The following is an 18,072-nucleotide window of genomic DNA, read 5'->3' as shown; positions in this document are numbered from 1 at the left end:
ACTTCCAAATCCATAATATCTTTACGGTGGATGTGGCAAACCTCCTTCTGCCCTACTTGTGAAAGTGGAATATACGCAACAGCATGTGAGGACAAAGGGAATAGGGAAGCTTAGCAGAAGAAAATAGCACACCATAGTATTGTTTACTTCGGTTTTTTTAAAGGAATGATTAGAGAGTAGAAATAAGGAACTGCAGATGCTGGTGTGAAAAAAAAGACACAAAGTCTGGAGTAATGTAGGAGGTCAGATGGCATCTCGAGAACATGGAGAAGTGAGCTTTCAGGTCAGGACCCTTCTTCAGACTGATTGTGGGGAGCTGGGGAAAGAAAGCTGGAAGGGGCAGGGGTTGACAAATGAAAGGTGTATACAGGTTAGGGGGGTTATTATTAGCAAAGGCCAGATATGAAAAGACAGAAGTGTGAGACAAAAGGATTAGTGTTGTAAATTGTGAAACTAGAGGAAGGTATGTAGGTGGAAGGGGAGGGAAGAAATAGATGTGACCGGGTGGGGCACAGGACAGAGGGGCAGAAAAGAACGGGGTGGTAGCGGGAGAGGGTATGTAGTTGCTAAACATTGAAGAATTAAATGTTCTCACCATTGGCTACTATTCAAGTGGAATATGAGGTGCTGTTCCTCCAATTTGCATATAGTCTCACTCTGGTAATAGAGGGGGCCCAGGACAGAAAAGTCAGTTTGGGAAGGGGAGTTAAAATGGTTTGCCACCAGGAGATCAAGTAGGCCTTGGCAGACTGAGCGTAAGTGTTTGGCAAAATTGTTGCTGAGTCTACACTTGGTCTCGCCGATGTAAAGTAGATGAGGTGCATGTGAATCTGACCTGGAAGGACTGCTGGATGGAGGTATAGGGGGACAGGTGTTACATCTCATCAGTTGCAGGGGGAAATACCGGGGCAGGGGGTGGTTTGGGTGGGAAGGAATGAGTGAACCAAGCAGTTGTGGATGCAATAGTCTCTGCAATCCATCTATGATAGCAGGGGAGAAACCACATTTACAAAAGAAAGAGGAAATCTCAAATGTCATATAATGGAAAACCTCATCTTGGGAGGTGATTTAACAGAGACGGAAAAATTGAGAACCGAGGATAGCATCTTTGCAAGATGCAGGGTGGGAGGACATATATTCCAGATAATTGTGGGAATTGGTGGGTTAGTAGTTGATGCCAGTTGATAGTCTGTCCTCTGTGATGGAGACAGAAAGATCAAGAAAGGGGAGAGAGGTGTCCGAGATAGTCCAATTGAATTTGTGAGCAGGGAGAAAGTTGGTGGTAAAGTTAATAAAATCATTGTTCTGATCAGGTGCAGGAGACAGCCCCAATGCAGTTGGTCTACGTAGTGGAGAAAGAATTGGCGATGGAACAATTACTATTTGACGTAACCAACAAAAAGACTGGCATGGCTGGGTCTCATGCGAGTGCCCATGGGTGATTCACTTGAAGAAAGTTGGAGGAGTCAAAAGAGAAGGTGTTGAGGGTGGGAATAAGTTCCATCAGGTGGAGGAGGATGTTAGTAGAGGGAAATTGATTGTGTCTCTGTCCATGGCAGAACTGGAGGCACTTGAGACCGTCTAAATGGGGGATGGAGGTGTAACCTACCATCAATAGACAATAGATGCAGGAGTAGGCCATTCAGCCCTTCGAGCCAGCACCGCCATTTAATGTGATCATGGCTGATCATCCCCAATCAGTACCCCATTCCTGCCTTCTCCCCATATCCCCTGACTGCTATTTTTAAGAGCCCTATCTAGCTCTCTCTTGAAAGCATCCAGAGAACCTGCCTCCACCCCCCTCTGAGGCAGAGAATTCCACAGACTCACAACTCTCTGTGAGAAAAAGTGTTTCCTCGTCTCCGTTCTAAATGGCTTACTCCGTATTCGTAAACTGTGGACCCTGGTTCTGGACTCCCCCAACATCGGGAACATGTTTCCTGCCTCTAGCGTGTCCAAACCTTTAATAATCTTATATGTTTCAATGAGATCCCCTCTCATCCTTCTAAACTCCAGAGTGTACAAGCCCAGCCGCTCCATTCTCTCAGCATATGACAGTCCTGCCATCCCAGGAATTAACCTTGTAAACCTACGCTGCACTCCCTCAATAGCAAGAATGTTCTTCCTCAAATTAGGGGACCAAATCTGCACACAATACTCCAGGTTTGGTCTCACTAGAGCTGTACAATATATGTGTAAATTTCTACATGAAAAAAGGCAGACTCGTTTCACTCCCAGGACAGTTCTGTCTGTAACTAATACAATGATTAAAGACGTTGGATATTAGTGCTTTATAAGGAATAACATTTTGGAAGTATTCAGTGTTTCACCATGGCGCAGCTAGTAGAGCTGCTGGCTCGCAGTTCCTTGGGTTCAATCTTGTCTATGCAGTTTTTACAGTCTCCTTTTGACAATATGGATTTCCTGTGTGTTCTGACTTGTTCTCACAACTTATGGGTAGGTTAATTATCCATTGTAAGTTACCCCCAGAATGTAGGTGAATGGTAGAATCTAGGGATGGGATTTGATGGGAATGTGTGGAGAAAAGATATGGAATATAATGTGAGATGGCCAGATTGTACTGAATGGACTGAAAAGACTGTTCTGTATGACTCTATGAGCCCATAATGTTTTAACAATGAGTATTTCTAGCATCTTCTACCTGTATTTCATATTTCCAGTAAACACACTATTTTGTTTCAAATATGTTGTCATATTGTCCTGATTTTTCTTTGCCCTGAATCCTTTCGTCAGGAGATTGGTGTAACATAGCCAGGTGCAGTTAGCGGACAACTTTGTGACAGAGAACTAACATGCTCTTAGACTGATAATCAAATTGCCAAAATGGTCAGGCAGCATTGAGTCATGGTAGGTAAATGGGATTAGGATAAAATAAAACAGCTAAATTTGATTTGAATAAACATGTCTGAGGGTAAGATGGTTCTCTTTCTGCTACGTTCATATTCTGTGCTATATACATCTCTGCACCAGAAACGTCTAAAAAGTTATATAGATGACAATGAGACGGTGGTACAAAGAAAGGAAAATACAAACTCCAATTTAGCAGGAGTATGAGCTAAGAGTAATGACAACCGCAAAACCCACCTGAAGTTTATATGACAGTAAGATGCTGCACCTTTATCTCCTTCCTTGCCAATTGTCAGAAGTGATTTTCCTTTGAACTATTAGCTACTGTAGAACAGGAATGCTGAGCAAGCATTTGTTGTCTCAACAGGATTTTACCAGTATTTGTCAACTGTGCATAGAAACTCTCACAGAATCCATATCTAAATTATTTACAATCATATCTCTGTTATCTTTGAACTGTGCTTTGTTCATGTGTTTTATCATGGCTATTTGCTACAATTCAATTACATTTCTCCCTGTGTCACTATTTGTCTGGAAAATAATAGAAAATTTGAATCTTTAATATTACTATGAGAGAAGGCCATTTGACTCTGAAGCCTGTTAATTTAATTAGATTATATGTCTTGTATTTTAGCCCTAGTTATCTAACTTGATTCCACGCCTTATAAATGCTCTAATGCTTGACTGGTTATGGCAAATTTGATTAACTATCAATTTAGCATTGATAGCTAGAGAAGTCCTTTGCATTGCTTTGAGTTGATTCAATATTCATACAATCTGCTCTTCAAAGAGTAGCAGTGGTCTGGACAGGACTGCCGAGTTTTACCTGGTTAAGTGGAAGCAAATCCAGGACTTCCTTGTGTTTATAGTCAAATGCGGAAGTCCAGACTACTGAGCAGTATCTTTCGAGATGTTCCACAGCAGGACTTCCCATAGAATCCAGTGGCAACGGCTCAATTTTATGGAGGTTCCCCAGGGTTTACAGTGAAGAATTGGCTCTTGGATCCAGGATTAGACATACTTCAAAGCAAAAAAATGTGCCAGTTCTTATTCTAAATTACAAATTAGACGGATTAAGATTTGCACCTTCATTGATATAATGGATAGTTAGGTTTAGGTTTATTGCACAGTGAAAAGCTTTGTTTTGCCTGCTATCCAATAAAATCAGATAACACTATACTTAAATACAATCGTCAAGCTCAAACACACTAGGTAGAGCTAAGAGGAATATACAGTGTACAGAATATTGTTTCAGCATTGTAGTACACCTATTCCATAGATAAAGTTCAATGTCCGTAATGAGGTAGAGGTGAATTAGACAGTACCGTAGCTTATGGTAGGATTGTTCAGAAGCCTGATAACAGAATGGGAGAAGCTGTTTTTGAGACTGGTGGTGCACACTTTTAAGTTTCTGTATCTTCTGCGTGATGGGAGTGGGAAGAAGGAATGACTTCTTCTTTCTTGTCCATCTTCTATATTTCAAATGTTGACATTGTCCGTCCTGAAAAGGACGCAAGCTGTCGGCGACAATCAGTGGGAGCCTTCACTTCTTGCAATAGATGATGGCGGTAGCAGAATTAGGTTGGGATACTTCCAGTTTCCAGCCCCGCAACATGGACACTTCTGCTATGGGGCCAAGGAATGACTGGGATGGGCAAGACTGATTATGTTGGTTGCTTTTCTGAGGCATTGTGAAGTGTAGGTAGAGTCAATGTTGGGGAGTCTGGTCTGCATGATGGAAAGGGCTACATCCACAACTCTCAACAATTAATTTTTTTAACTTAGTCACTTAATATTTCCTGGATAGTACAGTGGCGAACCTAATGCCCCTGTCCCACTTAGGAAACCTGAACGGAAATCTTTGGAGGTTCCCGGAGGTTTTTGTCAGTCTCCCTAATGGTCGAAAATGGTTTCCTCTTCTTCTATGTTCCGGCGATTATTTCAACAAAAGCAAAAACGCTGCGACTAAAAATAGGTTGCTTTTTTAAAAATCGATAATTTTTTAGTCAAAGCCGGTTGCGATGCTAGTTGAAGGTGGTTGCCTTCATGTAACCTCCGACAACCACCTTCATAACAGTTTTCTGTTATTCAGATTCTTTACCATCCTGTGGAGCTGAGATGTCACAGGATCAGAAGCCATTCATTTGATTTAATTTTAAAGATAGTTCTTATGAGACCATCATGTTGATAGCTTACCACCTTCATATGGCACATCCAAGCCTTACAATATAAAATTCTCAACATTAGTCCAAGGGTTGTGGTCTTGAATATCTTTCAGTTGCTACCACATTAATTTGGACAATTTTGCATCTTCTATTTTAAGGTTAAACATTAATATTTTGTGGTTACTCCTCCTAGTTAATTTACAAACACTTAATTCCTCAAATAGATTTATGTTGTGTCCAACAAGCAGTGCCTCTATCCTCGCAGAATTACAACTCAATAATTGATGAAGGAGTCCTAGATAGGTTAGGATCTTCATTTTATTTTCTCCATCTCTGTGAAAGGGAGAATGACAGTACATTTGAATGGAGAGGAGAATGTTAAAGGACTTCAGTTGTTTGCAATTATAGTCGACATGGGGAATACTTGGATTGGAGTTTACTGGAGAGAGTTCAAGGGAACTGTTGGTGTTCCTAAATCAAATTATTTGTAAAGACTGTTGAAAGGTGTGTTAAGTAATGAGTTACTAATGGCTGTAAAGCTGTATAATGTATCAGCAGTGCAATTACTAGCCCTTTCTCTATAATACCCTCTTATATATTTTGGAATGTATTTTATATAATATTTTGAAAATAGCTTTGAAATGGAACACTTACTCATATTTTTCATCTTTAAGTGTTCATAAAGGTAGCTTACAGCTGAAAAATTACAGCATATTTTAATAGTGTCGAACCAGCAGAATGATCTGGCTCTGAGGCAATGAACATATTTGGCTTCTACCAACGTGAGGGTTTAGGCCTAACAGCAGTGTGCTTTACCTTCAGGGCAGTGAATTAAAACCTCTTTTCATTACAATGTTCCTTGAACATGAGGCACAAAGGTTCATTTGTTTATATCACAGCATTGCACCATTTATACTCCATTTAAAGCTGCTTTAATTTTTCTTAAATAGTACTCCGTCCAGTGCTAGAAGAGTAATGTATGTACACGTGTACATTTTACTATTGTTCGGGCTTCCACATGTGTAATTATGCGTATAAACTGTCAAGTAGTTCAGAGTTAAATACTTTGGAGTAATTCCCACGAGGACTGGTTCAAAACAGCTCGGCTATTATTTACTGGTATATATTGTGCAAGAATATGTCTATTTTCTCTATTATGTGGCTGGCATGGAAATGACAACATCACAAAAATAGTAGGGAGCGTGGTAAGCTGAGAAAGATACGGATCAGGGAAGAAGACAAATACATGGACAGAACAAGTTTTGCAAAATACACAATGATGGAGGAAAATTTAAAAATAGGAAATACGCTTCAATTCAAGAATTTAAGGTCTCTTCTCTTCAGAAAATATTTCCTAACAGCTCGAATTCACCAATTAACAAGACTAATTGGCCACTGTAAATTACCTGTAATGTGGAGATATGTGATAACATTTAGTTGTCAATGGGAATGTGGAGGAATAAAATGGGTTTGGATAGGATTGGTGCAAAAATGTGTTTGTGATGGCCAGCATGCACCTGGTGGGCTGAAAGGTCTGTTTTCGGGCTGTAATTTACATGACTATAATTACCTCATATATTTAGCTAAAATCAACGTACATTTCAAATAAAAACAGCGTACCTTTGCAAATTATCTTTGTGTAGCTAAATGTAATATTTACCTTGTGGATGAAGAAAATTAGTTTTACACTTTTTAAAGTTATAAAGAGTTGTGTTTCTATGAACCTGGGTCTATTCCAACATAGAAATGTTTAACACAAACCCAACTTACCAGGTCAGAACTGATTTGGGAATGGAATATGTGATTAAATTCATTAAATACTCATAAGTTCTTGCTAAGGATGGGGGAAATATTTTCTATAAAGTTTAACTTATCATCTTAGAGTAAATAATATTAAGGTCTGGATTTTCCATCTTGTTGAGCCTTCTGTTAGTGCAATATACATGAAATGATATATATTTCATGTACTGTATATGGACATATATCGCCCTGCAGGTGCAAGTTAAGACACACTGAACTGACCCATCAGGAATACAATGATACTTGACTGCATGATCTCTGATGATGAGTCTTCAATTAGTGTACTGCTCATCCTGCCCCTTCCCCTGCACATCTCCCTCCCTCAAAAAGGTTGGATAAAAATTGTCAGGAGGCACCTTTTTGTATCTTATTAAAGCCAGTCAATCTTTTTAAACAAAACACACAATGCTGGAGGATCCATGGAGTGAAATGGGTCGATGACATTTTGGCCTGGGACCTTATTTCAGGCTTTTTATAAACTCTTTTATTTAAAAATATAAATGCAAGTGACAAATAATGAACAAAATTGTTTTAAAGTAACTAAAGAAAGAATATTAAAACACATTTTACAGAAATATTAAAATAAAATAATTTAATATGATCAGCCAAGAATTTTCCTTGAAGAGACATGCAATTCTATGCAAGGCCTGACTGGATTGGAAAGGTAGAGACCCCAGTGGAATGCTATGTTATGCATTGGCATCAGTCTCTTGAATCTGGAACCTGTACAGGAATGGTAGAACATTGATGGTTCTTCTCAACCCTGTCGCTGTATCAGTTTTTGTTGTCATCCTTTTTAGGTCAGATTGTTGACAGCAATAATGTGTTGATCTGTTTGTACTATTCCTGTCGCATGTGTTTGCCTGGAAATTGAATGACATAAAATTCTTCAATATAGAGAGACATCAGCCAATTCTGGTATTTAGTGCTTCACGTTGGACGTGTTGTTTTCTCTTTATCAATGTGTTTGTGTACATATTGTGATCCTTAGTGTAGAGAGAAGTGAGATGGTGTTCTCATTGTTTACATCACAAATATTTGGTCTGCCAGATTAAAATCTCAACATGGAAATGAAAGCCAATAAATCCCAATATCTTTTGACACATTATGCCTCTCGGAGGACATCATAAATTGACAAAGGGAACAGTGTATTTCCTTTTATTAAATTTTCATTTATTGCCTATCCCTAACTGTCTTTGAGAAGGTGGTCATGTTTCACCTCTTGAACTGCAACTATCATTCTTATGATGCAAAGTGAATTATATAATTGTAAATGTTGTAAAGTAATTGGAAGATTTTGATCCAAAAAAAAACGCTGAATGATTACTCTTATAGTAATTAAGGAAAAGGATAAGATTGGTCCAAATGTTGAAGTCCTATTTGGGAGCAAAGCCAATTTTGCCTGTATTAAACATGAATTATCAAAGGTTGATTTGGGATGCTGTTTGCAGATACAAAGATGGCTGGTTAGTGGGAGGTGTTTAAATGTGAGATAGAGAGAGCTCAGGACCAGCGTGTTCCTGTTAGAGTGAATGCCAAGATTGGCAAGAGTGGGGATCCCAAAAGATATTGAGGCTCAGGCCAAATAAGAGAAGCATGGCATATGCCACGTATACACAGTTGGGATCCAGTGAATCTCTTGGGGAGTATGGAGGGTTTAGGAGTGCGCTTAAGAGCGAAATCAGGAGGACCAAAAGGGGACATGAGATAGCTTTGGCAAATAAGATACCAGCAAAATTGGTTTATCTGAATGTTGGGTTTTGCTTGAAGAGATTGTTTCTGACAATCTACTCTTTTCACAAACTTTATGAAACTATGTGGTATGAAATATATTCTCATACCTTCTTGTCATCAGGCTTCAACTCGAGAAGCCAAGAGATCAGTTTGAATGGTTATGCTGTCAAGAAGCAAGAATATATATCTCAGCATTAAACAATGTTTGGCCAATTTGTTGCAGAAATACAGAACAATTCATGCAGAAATCTTGACAAGGTGAGGATTTTTAATATACTTGAGCCTTGTCCAACTAAATTTGGTTTCAAGAATTAAACAGAAATATTCTAGTCAAAAATAACACTACAATGTCATCTGGAAATAATTCAGTTTCAAATAAAGTCATTGAGGTCGTGCAAGTGGGGCATATGAGCAATGTCAGAGGTTTATGGATTCAAGAAAGACGATTGAAATTGCTGACAAAATCTAAAAATCCTTGAGAGTTTCCTTCACAATTCCAGCAGAATACTTGGTATCTCCATTAGAAGCCAGATGATAATTGATGTTAGCAATTAACCAAGCATGGACATTATTCAGAATAAGGGGTAAGTCATTTAGAACGAAGATGAGGAACTTTTTCACACAGAAAGTTGTGAGTCTGGAATCCTCTGTCTCAGAGGGCAGTGAAGGCCGATTCTCTAGACACTTTCAAGAGAGATAGGGCTCTTGAAGATAGCTGAGTCAGGGGATATGGGGAGAAGCCAGTAACGGGATACTGATTATGGATAATCAGCCATGAACACATTGAATAGTGGTGCTGGCTTAAAGGGCCGAATGGCCTACTGCTGCACCTATTGTCTACTGAACCACTCATGGAGTCACACAGTACAGAAACAGGCCCTCCTGCCCAACAAGACCACACCAATTTATCATCAAGCATCCATTTGCATTAGTCCTGCAGTCATTTCATTTTATTCTCCCCACAGTCCCATTTGCCCATCTTCATTCTAACACTCATTTACGTGCCAGAAACAATATACAGCATCTAGTCAACCTATTAACCTGCATTTCATTTGGAATGTGGGGGGAAACAGGAGGGAGAAAGTGCAAACTCCTCACACCAGCACTGGAGGTTTGGATCAAACCTAGTTTGCTGGATCTCTGAGGCAGCAGATATACTCAGTCAAAAAATGGTGGCCAAGTTGGATCTGGGATAAACCTAAGGAAGTAAAATGCAAATCCAAAAAAATCTGCTAAAGAAATGAATACATATCCGGAAATGAATAGTCCAAATGTTGATTTGACATCAAACCTTCTGTTGGATCAGGAAGACATTGATGTTTAAGAACATTCTACAATACTCCCTCCTTGGTGCTACCTCAGCCCAGTACTATCTGCTTGTCCTTCCCTATCCTAATGAATAGTTCCAGATGCTAGGCCCAGATTTAACTCCCTTCATGGCAATATCAGGTAATATTCCTATTAGCTGAATTCCTCGAACATAAGCAAGGTACTCTTTATTTCCACTTACCTACATTACTTGGTCTTGAGAAAACATTGGGAACAACATGACTTTGGTGACATAAAAATAATTTAATCATTTATTGCTACCCTGCTTGAAGAATTCTGGGACATCAATTTAACTTGAATAAGACCATCCTAAATCATTATGAACATTAAGATACTGCTAATATAGCCAGAAATCAGAATCAGAATCAGAATGCGTTATTGTCATTGCATGTGTCACATACAACGAGATTACTGTGTCTCTCCACTTAAAAGAACTTCAAACATTCACACTCATACTTTTTACACACCCTCCCTCCCCTAACCCACCCATGGATTCACATTTACATAAATGAACACTGTCTCCCACCCCTCCTCCTTCCCCATAACCCGCTCCCGAGACAGAGTTCGGTTCCAAGATTGCTGATGGGTAAAAGGTGTTCTTGAGTCTGGCAGTGCTTGACTTTAGCGACCTGTTCCTTTTTCCTGAGGGCAGCAGTGTGAAAAGGTGGTGACAAGGATGTGTAATGTCTTTCACGATATTACAGGTTCTGCTGCGGCATCTGGAGTGGTAAATGTCCTCCAGAGGGGGCAGGGGGAGTCCAATGATACCCTGGGCAGTTTTTATCACCCTCTGGAGAGCTGCTCTGTCAGCTGCTGAACAGTTCCCAAACCAGGCAGTTATACAGTAAGTCAGTATGATTTCTACCGAACAGCGGTAGAAAGACTCCAGCAGTTTAGCAGACAAATGGGCCTTCCTCAGTGTTCTGAGGAAGTAAAGTCTCTGTTGCGCCTTTTTTACAACTACAGCAGAGTTCACAGACCACTTAAGATCCTCACTGATATTGATCCCCAGAAATTTAAAACTAATCACCCTCTCCACCTTCTCGCCCCCTATCTCCAGTGGCCTGAGCTCCGCTCTATATCGCCTGAAATCAGTGATGATCTCCTTTGTCTTTTTAGTGTTCAGAGAGAGATTGTTATGAGCACACCACTCAGAAAGTCTGTGCACCTCCTCTCTATAGGCGACCTCGTTCCCATTTGAGATGAGCTCCACCACGGTTGTATCATCCGCAAATTTTATGATCCTATTTGCGGGGTGATGGGGCAAGCAGTCATGTGTGTATCGGGCGTAGAGGAGCGGACTAAGCACACAGCCCTGCGGTGCTCCTGTGCTGAGGGTCAGGGATGTCGAGGTGTAGGGTCCAAGTCTCACCGTCTGTGGGCGATCACTGAGAAAGTCCAATATCCACCGACTCAGTTGACTGCTGAGGCCAAGGTCTCATTAGAATCCATTAGATATTTATGAATATTATATAATTTGTAACAATATTTTTATAATATTTTATAATCTACAGCACATAGTTTTCTGTGCCACACGTTTTATGTTTTGATATTGTAAAGATGATACATTATTTGAGGAGTTAACCAATTATTTACGTTCTACAGATAATTAAAAAAATAAGGCAACCTTCTTCACAGCTCATGTTCCTCACTTCAAAGATTTTGGCATGTGGAAACATGTAAAGCGAAACCTTTCAACTGCAACATGTTAATCCAAAGAGCGCAGTTAGAACACGAGTAAGACTAGAAATACCTTACTTTTCCTTTTATGAGGGCATTCATACAACCAATTTTAATTGATGGCGAGGAATATGTTTCATGATCAAAGATAATGTAGTTTCTTCTTATCTCTAGTCTTCATCAATGGCACTAACCCTACAAGATTCTGCAACATTTATGTTACAGTTTCCTTTCTTGATACTTTCCTAAAGTGTGGATTCTTATTGGGTCAAATGTAGGAACCCTATATCTATTGGAAAAATTGTTTACATGTTAGGTAAAGAGGTTTAGCCATCACTATGATGTCTTTTCTGTTTACATGGGTAATACATGCGTAATAGACACTTAGGCAAGCTGCTGCAAGGTGAAGCATCATGAAACTCATAGTCCAATAATGTTCATATGTACAGAAGGAAAAGAAGGCAAGATTTGTGGGGAAGTAATGCACCAGCAAAAACCTTGATTTTACAATGAAAGTGACCAGCAATCTGTTGCCATCTCGTGAACAATAATTTAACAATGGTATAAAAGTTTATTTATTTGCCTTAGTGTGCAATGTACCCCAGGACACTTTTCAGAAAAAGATCGGATCAGGCACTGACTTACTTTGCAAGCATTAATGAAAAATAGCTCTACCACTCTGCAAAATATAAACAACAATGTTACAACAAATACCAAAATAGTTGATGAATTGTCAATCTTTACATAGAAGGAGACATTCATAAATAAATATTAAAATCAGAAAATGCTGGAAACACTTCAGGTCAAACAGCATCAGTGGAAACATAAACATACTGTATTTTACTTCAGATCATTGCACTCATTGAAGTACAGGCCATACCGGGTTAAAAAGGAGTTCAATTTTTCCAGACATCCATGTTGATTTTGTCTGTAAGACGGAAAAAACACAAATATCTTTCAATATGTTAACCATACCTCTACAGTATTTATACTAATGGCATCAAAAGCATATATGACTAGAAGAAAGAACGATGACTAAAAATGAAGAATGAAAGGAAGGAAATTAGTCTTGTGGACATAGAACTTATCATTTGTATATTTGTCACAATTTTGAATAATAATATGAGAGCTTGTTCATACGTAGGGGTGTACTTAAGTTAGACATTTGTGATCTAGGGACGGCCTGTATAGAAGAATGAAAAATCGATCTTATGGAATCAGACAAGAATCTAAGGAGGATTAACTGGGTTGATACTGAGAGGGTATTAACCGGGGATATTTAGAACTAGGGGTGCCCATATCAGATGAAGATGGGGGTAAATTTATTTTATCAGAGTCATGAATACCCCAAATGGTAGAGGAAGAATTTCAAAAAGTGATGTTGAGGCCAAGAATGTGATAGGTGAAACGCCATGACCTTCTAGGATAGGCTGGGTAATTTACCCAGCCTCTTGTAAAGTCTCCATCCCCTACTCCCAATTCCTCTATCTCCGCCATATCTGTTTCCAAGATGAGGTGTTCCATACTAGGACATCCAAGATGTGCTTATTCTTTAGGGAACGTGGGTTCCCCCATTCTATCATAGATTAGGTCCTCACACGTGCTTTTTCTGTACCGTGTAGTTCCGCTCTTGCTCCAGCTCCCCACAGTCACAACAGGGGCAGCCCCCCAACTCCTCATCTTTCACCCCCTCAGCTGTCATACACAACACATCATCCTCCGACATTTTCGTCACCGCCAATGAGATCTCACCAGTAGTCACATCTTCCCATCCTCATCCCTTTCTACTTTCCACAGAGACAGTTCCCTCTGCAACAAATTGGAGGAACAGCACCTCATATTTTGCTTGGACAACTAAAAATCAAGCGGTATGAACATTGACTTCTCTATTTCGAGTAACCCCTACATTATACCCCCCCCCCCCCCCACCCCCCCCACACACACACAAACCACTCCCTCATTACATACACTCCCTCATAGACCCAGTCTCTGTCCCAGACATTGCTTGGTCTATATTATGTAAGGGAAAGAGTTCAAAGATTACATGGTGGCAGCCACAAACCCATGATCTAAAGAACGTCAGCGATGTGCCTCACTCTTGCATCACCCATTGCTTCCCCAACTGGTCACAACTCCAACCATTCCCCACTTACCACTCCTTAAACCTGACCAATCCTATAAGAATGAAAGATTTAAAAGCACATTACATTTCTCACTGTTCTCACATGGCAAAATTTATCCGACATTCTCCGCGGCTACACATACATTCGTTAGCGTTATATTTTGTAGTGTTCCCAAAAACCATAACTATACCCTTGCCACTCATGTGGCCCCCTGGGGTGAGATTCCTTCCTTTGTTTGAGGGGTGGCTCCACCACTCCCTGCCCCCCAATGTGCAGCAGCGGAAGAAACCAAGATTGTCCACAGAGCCTTGGCGTTGGATGCACCGAGCTTCAGCACGTACTCCTGCAGTCTGTGGAGGGGGCCAGTCAGCCACATTACTTGACGGACATCTCGTTCTGCTTGGAGGTTAATAAGGTTCGGGCCAACCAAGGAGTGTCTTTCACCGTTGATGACCTTCCAGCAGCACTTGATGTCCGTCTCATACTGTGTCCCTGAGATCAGTCCATAAATCAGAGAGTTCTCTGTTACGGAATTGTTCGGGCTATGTCTCCACATCCTTATGACTTACACTACCTTCTGATTCTAGAAACTGGTGTAATGATTCAATTCTAATGTCCCACCTAAAATATCTTTCTTGTCAGGGTGACTGGCCTTGCATTATAACCGTTACAGATCCAACCTTTGTGTCCTTTATTAATTCATTTAGAAAGTGATAACTCCTGATGAGGCAAATCTTGATGATTCAGAAGTTTTTAACTGCATGCATACTCTGACATGCTGCACAGAAGTGTCCAAATCCCATGGTAGCTACGCTTATACTGTTGTTAGCAGACTATTCACTCTCAAATGTCTTGCCCTGAAGGCTTAATTCTTCACTCTATCAGACAGCAGAGTACAACATCAATCATCAAGCAGATTTACAAAATAACTCTGTGGAACAGTTCCATACACTTTAACAACTTTCCAATTTCAGAAAATGAAACATCAAACCATCAGTATTGCCTTAGGGTAAGCATTAATCATACTGCCTTTTTACAAACTCCAAAACCCTTATATAAAAATTAAGCAACAGATCATTAGTCCAAGGAGCAAAAATATATTTGTAGACACAAGGAACTGCAGATGTTGGTTTACAGAAAAAGACGAAAGTGCTGGAGTAATTCAGTGGGTGAGGCAACATTTCTGGAGTACATGGATAGGCCTCGTTTCGGGTCGGAACCCTTCATCAGACTGATTGTAGAAGTGAGTGAGGAAGTTGAAAGAGAGGTGGGGATGGAAGTGTGGCAAGTGATAGGTCAATACTGGTGGGTGCGGGTTTGATCGGCAGAAGAAAGGACAAAGCCATTTATTTAAAAATATATTTGTAATAATTTTATGGTCATTGCTGAGTTTAGTTTAGAGATTCAGCGCGGAAACAAGCTCTTCGGCCCACTGAGTTCACGCAGACCAGCGATTCCCACACTTTAACCACTATCTTACACACACTAGGGACAATTTACACTTATACCAAACCAATTTACCTACAAACCTGTACGACTATGGAGTGTGGAAGGAAACCGAAGATCTCGGAGAAAACCCACAAGGTCACGGGGGAAACGTACAAACTTCGTCCAGACAGCACCCGTAGTCGGGATCGAACCCGGGTCTCTGGCGCTGCAAGCGCTGTAAGGCAGCAACTCTACAGCTGCTCCACCGTGCCGCCTTAATTGTTTTTGCGTGAACGTAGTCCCCCACTACCACAAATTTTGCAGTCGAGTATCCCGCATTTGGGGACATCGCAGGCGTCAGCCCACCTGAAGAGCAATGGGAGCGCCTCGTCCTGGGAGAACCACTTTTCTGATCACGGTCTCTTCCCTGCCAAGTAAGTATTGGTTCAGACTTTGGAGATACAGTACAGAATCAGGCCCTTCGGTCCACAGCATCCACACTGACCAGTGATCCCCATTCACTAACGCTATCATACACACTCGGGACAATATATAATTTTACCAAAGCTAATTAACCTACAAAATGAATGTCTGAAAATATAATGTGAGGACAACGCTTCAATTTGTTGAGAGTATTTTAGAGGCCTCACTGTATGCATATGTGCTCGCTGCTCTTTAATTTAATTTGACTCTTTAATAAATGGGGCTCAGAAGATAATTTTGAAAAGACCTATGAATTTTAAATTAGACTTTTGAGCTCAACATTATGTTATATCATAGTTTACAAGAAGTTATGCCGAAAGCAAAACAAGTCAAATATAAAGTTTATCAGTACTCTCCAACTGTAAGGAGAAAATCTCATGGTATTTAAACGTAAAGCCAAATATCAAAGACTAACATTTCATAGGTACACAAAAATGCTGGAGAAACTCAGCGGGTGCAGCAGCATCTATGGAGCAAAGGAAATAGGTGACGTTTTGGGCCGAAACCCTTCTTCAGACTGATGGGGGGTGGGGGGGAGAAGGAAGGAAAAAGGGAGGAGGAGGAGCCCTGAGGGCGGGGGGATGGGAGGAGACAGCTCGAGGGTTAAGGAAGGGGAGGAGACAGCAAGGGCTAGCAAAATTGGGAGAATTCAATGTTCATGCCATCCGGACGCAAGCTACCCAGGCGGAATATGAGGTGCTGTTCCTCCAATTTCCGGTGTTGCTCACTCTGGCAATGGAGGAGACCCAGGACAGAGAGGTCGGATTGGGAATGGGAGGGGGAGTTGAAGTGCTGAGCCACCGGGAGTTCAGGTAGATTATTGCGGACTGAGCGGAGGTGTTCGGCGAAACGATCGCCCAACCTCCGCTTAGTCTCACCGATGTAAATCAGCTGGCAGCGGATGCAGTAGATGAGGTTGGAGGAGATACAGGTGAACCTTTGTTGCACCTGGAACGACTGCTTGGGTCCTTGAATGGAGTCGAGGGGGGAGGTGAAGGGACAGGTGTTGCATTTCTTGCGGTTGCAACGGAAAGTGCCTGGGGAGGGGGTGGTACGGGAGGGAAGGGAAGAATTGACAAGGGAGTTGCGGAGGGAGTGGTCTTTGTGGAAGGCAGACATGGGGGGAGATGGGAAGATGTGGCGAGTGGTGGGGTCATGTTGGAGGTGGCAGAAATGGCGGAGGATGATTTGTTGTATTTGCTGGATGGTGGGGTGAAAGGTGAGGACTAGGGGGACTCTGCCCTTGTTGCGAGTGCGGGGATGGGGAGGGAGAGCAGTGTTGCAGGGTATGGAAGAGACCCTGGTGCAAGCCTCATCTATGGTGGAGGAGGGGAATCCCCGTTCCCTGAAGAGCAAGGACATTTCCGATTTGGTGTGGCAATGAACACAATCATTCAATGTTATACAATAACTAGGATTGATCAGCAGTCCGAATGCCCCATTGCCAATGATAAATATAGGCCAACATATGTACAATCATATTTAAAGAAGCAATCATATATTCATCTCGCAAAATGTTAACTACACTACATAATAAGAGACAATAAGATGACAAATGAGAGTGTGCAGAGCTACTTCAGGGAAGTCCAAGCAATGGAAGTAGAAGGGTTTTGGCCCAAAACGTTGCCTATCTCCTTCGCTCCATAGATGCTGCTGCACCCGCTGAGTTTCTCCAGCATTTTTGTGTACCGAAGTAATTACTCATCCTAGTGTTGGCCTGCTGTTGGGTAATGGTATGGTTTGATATGAAATATAGTGATCAGTCACATCAGGGATAGATCAAAAGTAGGCAATTTGCACCGATTCCTGTTTCCCTGCTATATACCTCAATTACTCCATCTTTCCAGAACAGGTGTTCTTACATTTCTTAATGATTTTTATTTAAATTATTTTTTTCCTTTTCTCCTTTTCTATTGCTTCCTACATCAGATGCCAGACTTACTTGGTCAGATGTTCTACCTTCATACCATGACCAATGTTGCTGAATTATGGTCAATAAAACATATGTCTGTTGATTCAAAGGAATCCTTTCTGTATAATGTCCTATTCCTACTTCTGTGTGAAGATCTCTAGTTCTCTTCACTACTTTCTATAAGTGAGTGTCTGGGATTAATAGCAAACTGAAGCACAATTTCAACACGTTGCCTTGAAGAAAAGCTTGCAAATGCATGTGCTTAATTTGTTACAACGTTCATAGTTATGTTGTCTTGCATTTATGACATTCGTTATCATTGACGTTTGTTATTTTATTTTTTAATAGAGGTTGCCCGAGTCGCTGTTGAGGACACTGATCCTAGTGTCCCTTCAGAAAAGGTACGGCTAATGTACACTTAGTGAACCTTTTCAGAACATGCTCATTTATAACATATGGATTCTGCTTAATGCACTTACTTGCTTTGATGTTGAATGATAATTTTTAGTAATGCTTGTGAAATAACAAAGCATCCTTCTGGATGAATGAA

At 40.8% G+C, this 18,072-nt stretch overlaps 1 protein-coding gene and 1 non-coding gene across 2 annotated transcripts in view; one reads left to right on the top strand and one right to left on the bottom strand.

Moving 5' to 3' along the window:
• Nucleotides 1–18,072, top strand: part of edaradd (EDAR-associated death domain) — a 32,603-nt gene that overhangs the window by 1,871 nt on the left and 12,660 nt on the right. The window contains 1 exon segment of the mRNA XM_055639536.1: nucleotides 17,871–17,923. Coding sequence (XP_055495511.1) covers nucleotides 17,871–17,923 — 53 coding nt within the window.
• LOC129699905 (U1 spliceosomal RNA) lies at nucleotides 15,406–15,569 on the bottom strand. Its single transcript, XR_008723946.1, has one exon. It is a non-coding gene; the product is annotated as a U1 spliceosomal RNA (small nuclear RNA).

This window comes from Leucoraja erinacea, chromosome 8 (genome assembly GCF_028641065.1).
Source record: "Leucoraja erinacea ecotype New England chromosome 8, Leri_hhj_1, whole genome shotgun sequence".
In the NCBI taxonomy this organism is placed as follows: domain Eukaryota; kingdom Metazoa; phylum Chordata; class Chondrichthyes; order Rajiformes; family Rajidae; genus Leucoraja; species Leucoraja erinaceus.
This window is presented reverse-complemented; position numbering and strand designations above follow the sequence as displayed.